This window comes from Octodon degus, unplaced genomic scaffold, assembly GCF_000260255.1.
Source record: "Octodon degus isolate 3935 unplaced genomic scaffold, OctDeg1.0 scaffold00208, whole genome shotgun sequence".
NCBI classification, from domain to species: domain Eukaryota; kingdom Metazoa; phylum Chordata; class Mammalia; order Rodentia; family Octodontidae; genus Octodon; species Octodon degus.
The window spans coordinates 3,121,017-3,131,617 of record NW_004524784.1 but is presented as its reverse complement, the minus strand read 5'-3'; the positions used below and the strand labels follow the sequence as shown (position 1 = coordinate 3,131,617).

Below are 10,601 nucleotides of genomic sequence, written 5' to 3'. Positions count from 1 at the left end.
ATAAATAAAATTAAATGGTTTGTCAATAAAATAGCAAAACTAAATAATTGAGTTCATGTTTCAGGGTGTTGACGCAGGCATAATTTTATATGGTTGGAAATAAATTGTTGTACATATAAAAAAAAGTTTTGGAGGGGGTAGCATTGGAGATAGAACCCAGGAGCACTATATCACTGAGCCACATTCCTGTCTTTTAAGGCAGGGTCTTAGTAAGCTGTCATGGTGTGGCTCAAATTAACACTCCTCCTGCCTTAGCCTCTTGGAGTGCTGGGATTAGAAGTGTGAAGTAACCATACCGGGCTTCCATATGACTAGTAAGAATGATTTGGCTTTAAAGATTAAAATGGGTGTGGTGACACACAGCTGTGACCTCAGCACTCTGAAAGGTTGAGGCAGTAGAATTACAAATTCAAGTCCAGACTGGGTACTTAGTAACTCCATGAGAACCTCTCAAAAAATAAGAATGGGTGATAATAAACCTCAGTGCAAACATCTTGTGTTCAATCCCCAGCCCTGCATCAAAGAAACAAACAACAATATACAATAAACCACACAAAAAAATACACAAGTAACATGGGGTAGTATAAGGCAGTATGACTACCAATGACCATCTGCGTGGAGACCATATCCAAAACCAAAACTCACAATGCAGACTATGATAGAATGCAAGTATTTATTACATTCAGTCTAACATTATTCTATGAAACCATTATCCTTTAAACAAAAGCATTAGCATTCTTCCAAAGACAAAAACATTCATGAACTAAGGAAAAACCAGGTTTAAAAGGCAAAATAAAAAATTAATAACATTCATCGAGAAACTAATTTATACTTCTACTCATGACCTAGCTAGGGTAGAACACACCATTAACAAGCTCATGGGCAGAAATTTTACCTTTCACTAACATTACAGAACTACAGTTTTAACTATACTGCCGCTATAGCCTAAATTACATAGTAATATGAGTTTTACATCAATTATTTGCAAAAGAACAATACCATATATAATGTATCAAAGAAAAAAGGACTATCACTTAAGAATATGAAACGGGGTTGTCAAAAGTTTATTTTTTTCTCTTCAAATTGAGCTAGTAATTATCAAACTTCTATCCCTCCCCATAATTTCTTTGGTCCCCACTCATCCACTAAAAGCCCAAATCAATTTCTACTAGCCCTTCCTGGTTTTATCTCTCTGATAACATTGGCCAATAGTTAAGACAGCAAATAAACCAAACAAGAGGTGTATGTGCTTGCTTAAAACAAAGGTCAGAAAACACTGATACTTGGACTTTTATCCTGACCCAGGGCACCAACCCAAGCACTAAAATTTAATATTAAAATCATTAAGTTTTTGGAGGAAGGGTTGGCAAAACATGGTTTAATATTTCTATTCTCTTCAGATTTTTTAAGCATTTGCTTGTTATTGTGATAGTTTTCTTGATCACCATTACAGGATACATAGAACTGCACTTAAAGTAATAATAAAGGGGGCCTGCCCATTAGCTCAGGTGTTTAAGTGCCTGCTGAAACAAAGCAGTCAGGCTCTGGATGCTGTGGTTCGATCCCCTCATCCTCAAGCCAAACCAGACCTGCCCTGAATGCATCCTGAGTGTGCCCCCCCAAAAAAAGGTAAATTTCATTTACCACCTATATTAACACATTTCTATATTTTAAAACCACCCACCCTAAAGCATTCTAAGATGTGTGAGTATCTAACACAAAGAATTACATAATCTGAAGGCAAGCAAGACTTACACTAAGCATTAATCAAAAATGAGCTTGTCATTTGGCAGAAAGAATATTCAATTGCCAACTTTAAGAGTCCCCTACAGGGCTGGTGAGATGGCTCAGTGGTCTAAAGCACCTACTTAGAACAAGCTAAGCTAAACAAAGCACAGGGACTGCGGTTCAATCCCCCAGCACCACATGCCAGCCAGCCCCACCCCCTGGTGGGCTGAGCTGGCCACACACACACAAAATAATTAAATATATAAATAAATATATATATATATATATATATATTAAAAAAAAAGAGTCCCCTACAACCCCTCCTTTGCCCACTGCCTACAACCTTCCTCTGCTCAATTGAGAGGTCAACATGCCTCAGCTGCCTAGGGACTGGCAGAGGCAGCTTTACCCTCCAGGCAAGAAGCATATCCGGCCAGACAGCAAGACCATGCAGCTGTCTCAGTGTGCAGCAGTTGTATATACCTAGATGCCCTTATTTGCAAGCCACCCATCTTACTGAAACATGGAAAGATAGATAAAAAGTCAAGATGCTAACTGGACTCAAACCTAGATTACTTACAACAGTGACCTCTTTCTTTCTTAGCTGAGTGCCATGTTGAATGGAATTGTACTGTTAGCTATAAATTTCACTTTGCCACTACTCTCCCATCCACCTTTCCTCAATGCAAGCCCTATACCCACAAACAGAATGAATAAGAAATGAAGTTTCTGGTCCCTTTGGCCTACAACTAACCAACATAAATAAAAGACTTTTTTTTTTTTTTTTAAATAAAGACAGAAAATACACACTGAAAATGTACAATGTGAGACATGGCCCAAGTATATAAGGCTATCAACATATGATTACACATAATTAAAAGAGATAAAACTATTTACAAATGCTATTTTTTCACTTATTTTCTCACCTTCCCTAACTCCATGCACCAGTATTATGGATATCTCACCTTTCTAGTGAAGTAAACTGAAGAAAAACCCTCCTCTTACTCATTTGAGTTTACCAAATAGTTAACTTTCATCATCAAAGATGCTACCAAATATGTCACTGATTTTCTGTGCTGAATTGTTCTGGCATTCATTGTAATATTTGGCTTAAATGTAATGGCGGGGCCAGACATATAGCTCAGCAGCTTAAGCACTTGCCTGGCAAGTGCAAGGTCCTGAGTTCAATCCCTAGTACCACCAAAAAAAAAAAAAAAAATGTAGTGGCAGTTGGATGTACTACATCATTCACACACATGCATTAAAAATAACCTAGTGAAAAAATAATAATAATAATAATAACCTAGTGCAGGGAGCCGGGGAGATGGCTCAGTGGAATAAGCGCTTCCCTGGCAAGCGCAAGGGCCTGAGTTCAATCCCGGTTCCGCAAAACAAACAAACAAAAAATTAACCTAGTGCTGTGCTTCCCTTTTGGAAAATACCAAAAATGTGGTCACTGGGTCTGGGGACATGGTTCAGTAGATTAAGCGCTTCCCTGGCAAGCACAAGGGCCTGAGTTCAATCCCCAGTTCCAACAAAAATTTTTAAAAAGGTGGACATTTACAATCTAAATCTCATACAGTGGAAATTATGCATATATAACTAAATGTTCAAGTTTAAAGTAATTGACAAACACTTAAGTTGCTTGTAATTAGACATTTACAATTATAACTATAGTCATTATAATTTTCTAGAAATGTTAAAGGACCTGGACAGAATTTCGAACAGACGAAAATTACAAAGATGTACACTTTAGGAATCTTAAATTATCATCTTTGGATACATGAACAAGCAAGTACACGTATGTATAGCTTTACCCATTTACTATCCTATTTATATAATTCAAGCCCATGATTTTTCCTACTTGATACCTGCTTATACCATATCTCTATACACCATGTCATTGGTCTAATTGTAGATCTAAATAAGGCAAAAGGTACAAATGAACAGGAGAAGCTACAGAGCCACTATTCTTAGGAACATCTCATCTCCCACTAGGAAGAAAACCACACAGCAGTACTTGAAGGACTCATCCACTCTATCCTACATTCACCTACAAAGGCATTTAAATTTTTGGAGAGCCATTTATCATACATTTACAAAATTTTAATGATTATTTAAAAAATACCATGAAAGTCTTGAGCTCCATCCCTAACCCTTCCTTATTTTAAGACAGAGTATTACTAAGTTGCTCAGGAAACCCAGAAACTGGAAAAAGTCAGTTGCTGCCCATATATTCATCTTCTCTCATGAAAATCAAGTAAAAATGTCTATTACTTTTCATTGAGATGCTAATACAAATTTAAATACTTGAAAAGTTCTTATAGGCCGGCCAAATGGCTCAGTGGATTAAAGTGCCTGCAAGCAAGCGCAGGGGCTGGGGGTTCAATCCCCGGGCCTGCCATGCTGGCCCTGCCCCCAGGGTACACTGAGACAGCAATTGAGACTGGGTGTGGTGGTGCACACTTGTAATCCCAGGTCTTGGGAGGCTGTAAACAGGTGGATCACCACAAGTCTGATCTAGTAGTGAGACCCAGAACACCCTGTAGACCCTTCCCTTAAAAAAAAAAAACAAAAAAACAAAAAAGAAAAAAAGTGCTTATAGAAAGTTCTCTTTCAACCAAACTTGAAAGACAAATCTGCCAGACATGGTGACACATATACATAATCCCAGCACTTGGGAGGCTGAAGCAGTAGGACTGCACGGAGTTCAAATCCAGCCTAAATTACATAGCAAAACCTTGGCTCAAAAGTTAAAATAATATAAAATATAAAATAAAGGACAAACATGTCTACATGTCAGAGGATTCTAATAACATACCTGAGTTGAAGCCACAGCAGGGGTTACAGCTGACGCAGCTGAGGGGGAGAGAGCTCCCACCTGCTGCAAATGCCCTGAAGGCTGTGGAGGTAAATGTGAGCTGGAGACAGGAGTACTGGATCCTGAACCAGATACTGCATTGGGAAACGAGGCTGCTGCATCACTGCTATTATAAATACCTGCAAAAAAAGAAATGCTATGTAAGTATGTTAGAACTCAGCAATCAAATTTGTCAGTGACATGTAATACAAGTTAAAATACATTTATTTGTCAGACCTCTTCCAATTATAAACCTGACAGCTAATATTATTAAAAATATATTAGTAAGGGGGGCTTGTGGTTTAGCTCAGTTGTCTAAAGCACCTGCTTGGACAAACAGTCAGGCGCAGGGGACCGCGGTTTGATCCCCAGCACCACCTGCTGCTCCAGACTTGCCCTTAAGGCAGACTGAGCCAGCCATAAATATAATATAATATAATATAATATAATATAATATAATATAATATAATAATAACATATATATATATATATATTAGTAAGTAAACACTAACTTTTCATAAAGTACTTGGCATTTTCCACTTGGTGAAACGTTAAAAGACAAGGACTCCAAAAGATTTTTGTGGAAAAATATTATTAGGTCTTATAGGAGTTCATAAAAGCAATGAAAGGTTTCTGAAATAAGAGAATAAAGCAATTAAGAGTTTTATAAAAACCACTTGATAAGCCTTTCAAGATACACAGGCTCAGACTAGAAATCATGCTTGAGAAGGTCTGAAATGGGAAAAGACCTTGTTCGAGAAATAAAGTAAAAACACTGGACTTTAAATTCAGAGAAAGACTAGAGCTATCGCTCAGCGGCACAAGCGCCTGGCTGGCAAGCACCAAGGTCCTAAATTCAGTTCAAGAAAGAATTCAATTCAGAGAACATCAAAGAGGCTAAGAGCCTTCATGTGTCACAGCTATAAGGTTGTAAGAGTGAAGCAGCACCAGACAGTCATGAGCCAGAATAAATGTAAGCTCTGAATTGACTGTGTGGGGTGTCTACACAGGTGCTGGTAGAGAGAAACAAGGTCTGATGACTTGGTCAACAAGGTGGTGGCACTACTCACTCCAGGTGCACAGTAAATAAAAGTTGATGAGGGACTTAATGAAAACATGGTTAGCTGTGCCACAACAGTTAAAACCAGAAAGAAAAGTAGAAGTGATAAAGTAGAAGCTATTCATTCTACAAAATTGGGAGAAAAGAGGCATGAGCCTATGAGGAAATAAGTACTTATTGGGGGAAAACAAAGCAAAACAGTCCACTGAAACTACTACCAGAAAGGTAACAAAAGAGACCCTCTGAGGATAAAAGAAGAGATGGGCCATCTACAAACAAGCAGTTTTCAACCAGAGGAGGTTTTTCCCTATTAGGTCATCAGACACCTGGCTCTATCTGGAGACATTTTTCACTGCCTAAACTGGAGGGTGCTGCTGGTATCCAGTGGAGAAAGTCCAAGGACACCAAACATGACAGTCTCCATTACAGAGAATCGGGCGGGCCGAGAGTGTCAAAAGCATGACATTGAAAGACCAGGGAGGGACAAAGGAATGACCAAGAGTGTCTAACATCTAAACAAAAAACAAAAAACAAAAAACAAAAAAAAAAGCCAAAAAAATGAACCTAAGGAGACTACAATAAAATTTTTTAAAAAATAAATTTAAGGGTTTTTTTGTTTGTTTGTTTTTGGCGGAACCTGAGATTGAACTCAGACCCTTGTGGTTGCCAGGGAAGCGCTTATTGCACTGAGCCATCTCCCCGGCCCCAAAATTTAAGTTTTTAAAAGAAACTTTAGTCCTAGAAAGCAACAATAGTGTATAAGACCTACAGTACAATTTACTTTGTACTAAAAACATAAATATTAATGATTCATATTTATAAAAACACCTACAATCTTCTTCAAACAAAGGAAACAAAAGAATCAGGATATTTTAAAAGGCCTTGCAGCTATAACTAAAGTTCTAAGCACCTTCTGATATCTATAATTTCTCCAGGAAAAATTATTTATTCCGAAAATATATGAGAACTCATTGTTTGCCAGACACCATCCAAAGTCCTGAATACATTATTCAAGACATGTGGTTTTTGTCTTCAAGAAGCTTAGTGGGAAGGACCCTGGGATGGAGACAACGCCAGGGCTGAGGTGCAGGGAAAAGGCTCTAACCCGACCTGCAGGAGTGGCGTGGGAGTCAAAACACATTCAAGGCAGTTGCAGTGGCGCCACAGCACAGAGTACAAGAGGGACGGTCTGAGAAGAAACGTGCAACGAAGAGCACAGCAATCCCAAAGGTTCACCCTACCATCTTAATAAACTTGCAATAGATGAGGCAAAGGATAAGAACCAAATCAAAAGAACATTAGAAGTTACAAATTCTTATAGTCTAGAGACAATGGGAGCCACTTAAAAGATTTTTAAGCAGAAGCTTGATGCTTGTATTAGAAATGGAAGAAATTTCACACTTAAAGGCCTAGATTTCTGTTTCATTTGAAAGTCAAAAGATCTGTAAAGGGGCTGGGGAGATGGCTCAGTGGAATAAGCGCTTCCCCGGCAAGCGCAAGGGCCTGAGTTCAATCCCTGGTTCCGCAAAAAAAAAGAAAAGAAAAAAAATCTGTACATACTGGATACTATATCCTGAAACAGTAACCATCTGCTGGAGCTGTGCCTAAAACTGGAATATTTTCAAGAATCCTGATATCCTCCTGTCACTCACCTCTTCACTCATTTGTTAACCAGATCCTAGAAAAATATTTGGGGGCTGGAGAGATAGCTCAGCGGTCTAGGCACCTGCCTGCAAGCGCAAGGACCCAGGTTTGATCCCTGATATCCCATGCTGGCCACAGAAACCAGGCATGGTGGCACACACCTGTAATCCAAGTGCTGGGGAGGCTGAAACAGAAGGATCACTAGGAGTCCAAACTGTGTAGCAAGACCCTGTACCAAATAAATAAATAAATAAATACACAAATAAATAAAAAAGTATTTGGGTTAGTAGTCCTGATAATGGACAATGGTGACAGCCAAGGAACAAAACCCAAGAAAAGTTCTCAGCATGATCAAGAGAAGAGGACCAAAGGCTGGGCATGGTGGTGTGCACCTGCAATCCCAGCACTTGGCAGGCTGAAAGCAGGAGAAGCATTACAAGTCCAGTCTACGTATTGAGATCCTGTGTAGACCCTGTACTAAATACATTTAAAAAAAGATTTAAAGTTAAAACCGGGGATAAGGTGACATAATCTGCTTGCCCTGAGTAGCCAGGTTGTAAGGCCAGTCAGATGCGGAGGCCAGAGAGTGGGACCTGGTGACTGCTCGGGCCAGCGTTTATCCAGGTTCCTCACCCAGGTTGATTTGTTAAAAAAAACTCCAGGTCACATTCTTACTCTGAGGAAAACATTAAGCAAACAGGAGACAAGTCTAGGAAAAACTAATAAAAGAAACCTATCTTACATTCAAAAAAAAAAAAAGGGTGGGGGGAAGAGGACCAAAGAAGCTTAGAAAAAGACACGCATTTTTAAAAAGTTGCTATTTAAATAGCTCAGTCAATAAGTTTTTACTGGCTATTATTTTTCTAAAAAGTACTGGAAAAAAACAAAACAAAACCACAAAACAGCAGAATTCTGTCTTCAAAGAACTTAGAAGTCTCCTTGCAAGAATAACCAGTATCCACCAAATATTAAGACAGTGGAGAGAGATGCTCGGTATAGGAAGAACACTGCGGTACACACACTCACTACCCCAGCTACTTGGAAGGCTGAGGCAGTAGTATCCTGGGGTGAAGACAACAACTTAGCAAGATGTTGTGGAACATAAAAAACAACATGGGTTTTTTTTTATGGCTCTGGGTCCAATCTCCAGTTCCATAAAAAAGCTACCTAGGAAATAAAGGATTACAGGAAGATTCAGATGGAAAGCTACAAAATATTTGAAACTTTTTTCGAAGATAAAATGCTGATGGCCTAGTTATTTTAACAGTGAAAAATCTTGAGACTATACTCGTCTCCAACTTTTAAAACTGAAAAATAAAAGTTGGAGGCAGCATATTAAAATTAAAGGAGCACAAGCCTTTGACTCACACTTGGGTTGAATCATTCTACTGTAAGTGCTAATTGAAAGTTCTATCTGTAAGTCAAACAATCACAACATTATAGCTCCCACGTCCTCTATAGTGCCCTACTCTCCTTTAAAAGCCTCTATTACCATCACTACAAGCAGTCATGGGTAATGGAGGTGTGAGACCGAGGAGTAAACTGTGGTGATAGGATCTTCAATTTTGACATTTAAATCCTGTTTTGATATTACATTAATGTGAATGCTGAAGTAAAAGGAAATGACGCAGCTAAACGTGCGACACAGTGATCACAGCTTGAACTAAACGTGTCACTGGGTTCTATGATAAGATACAAGAAATCAAAATTTTCCTTTCAGGGTAGGAGAGCTTGAGTTTCCAAAATAATTTTTAATTAATAAATTTATTAGTTTATTAAATTTAGATAATGATCACATTCAACACTTAGAATTTATACCTGTAACATGATATACTCCAGTTCTTATTCCCATTCTCTTCCCGTTATTTACAAAAGCAGTTTCCATTTTATCTTCCTTTTCTAATTTTCTTATTCTTTTCTTCCTTTCCCCCTCCCTTGTGCTCCTTCCCATTTGAACATCATCTTCCTATTTTGTAATATTTATTATACAATTTGGTCCTTATTTATATTTTCAGTTTCTCACACTGGAGAACAATGCAATATTTACATGTAAGTGTCTGGTGTGTGTCACTTGAGAGTATATACTAATAACATATATCAGAGAACTAGAGAAAACATTAAAACTAATCTGGAAGCAAAAGAGACCTAGAATAGCAAAAGAAATTCTAGGCAGCAAAAGCAAGGCAGGGGCATCACAACCCCTGATTTGAAATGATATTACAAAGCTACTGTTATAAAAATAGTGTGGTACTGGCCAAAGGGGGGGAGGGGGGAACCAGACGCAAGGATCAATGGAATATATTAGAAGATGTAGAAGCAACTCCAAACACACTCAGCAGACACCTTAACTGGAAGAAAAATAGGTTCTTTAATAAACAGTGCTGGAAAAAATTTTCAGCACAATTTAGCCAGCACCAAATAATGCTGGATAACTTCCCTCCACTCCCTCATGCCTGTTATAGCTAATAAAGCAACAACACTCTACTAAACCTCTAGCTCTTTCTAGAAAGATAACCCTCTTCAAATTGTATCTGCCTTCTACTTAACATTGTTTCCATCTTTTACAAGTCACACACTATTCTAACCCAAACCAAGGAGGCATTCATTGAGTGAAGCACAACTAAATAATGTGCAAGCTCTAAGAAAATCATCTGTTCAGGACAGAAAATGGATACAAAGACACACAATAACACAGAGCGATGACAATGTACAGTGATTGATACTCACTTATCCACTTATATCCACTCATATCTCATTGAGTAGCTATCAGGTAATAGGCAATGTGCTGGAAGCAAGAAACAAGATAGGCAAGGTAAGGCTTTCCTCTCCAGGAATGTACAACTTTCTCTCAAGGGCAAACATTAGACAAATATAAGAGTATCAATTTCAACTTGCAACATGATAGAAGAGAAAAAAGTAGCATGAGAATAAGAAATGAGGACACAAAAAAACACCAAAGAAGTGATCTATCATTTTAGTCAAGATTTTTTTGTTTGTATGCTTTTTTGGGGTAAGATTTGAAGGTTTAATAGGTGTTAAGGCAAAGAATATGGCAAAAAAAAACCACAAAACCCTCAGAAATATTCATTCACTGGCTTAATCTAGGTATTGCAGAGCATGTTATACAGTACAGAATGGAGGGAAGCACATCGCTCAAATTTAGCTGGGCATGGTGGTGCACACCTGTAATCCCAACACTCCAAAGGCTGAGATAAAAAGACTGCTGGGAGTTCCAGGGTGGACTACAAAGTGAGTTGAAGGCCAGCTTGGACTGCACAGTGAGATTCTGTCTCAAAAACAGCAAAGGAA

The 10,601-nt window shown here is 38.4% G+C and overlaps 1 protein-coding gene across 10 annotated transcripts in view; it reads right to left on the bottom strand.

Moving 5' to 3' along the window:
* Positions 1–10,601, bottom strand: part of Mllt10 (MLLT10, histone lysine methyltransferase DOT1L cofactor) — a 192,312-nt gene that overhangs the window by 24,909 nt on the left and 156,802 nt on the right. For all 10 annotated transcript variants that reach the window (XM_023704959.1, XM_023704967.1, XM_023704960.1 and 7 more), the window contains one exon: positions 4,550–4,728. In XM_023704959.1, coding sequence (XP_023560727.1) covers positions 4,550–4,728 — 179 coding nt within the window. The remainder of the gene's footprint in view (positions 1–4,549; positions 4,729–10,601) is intronic.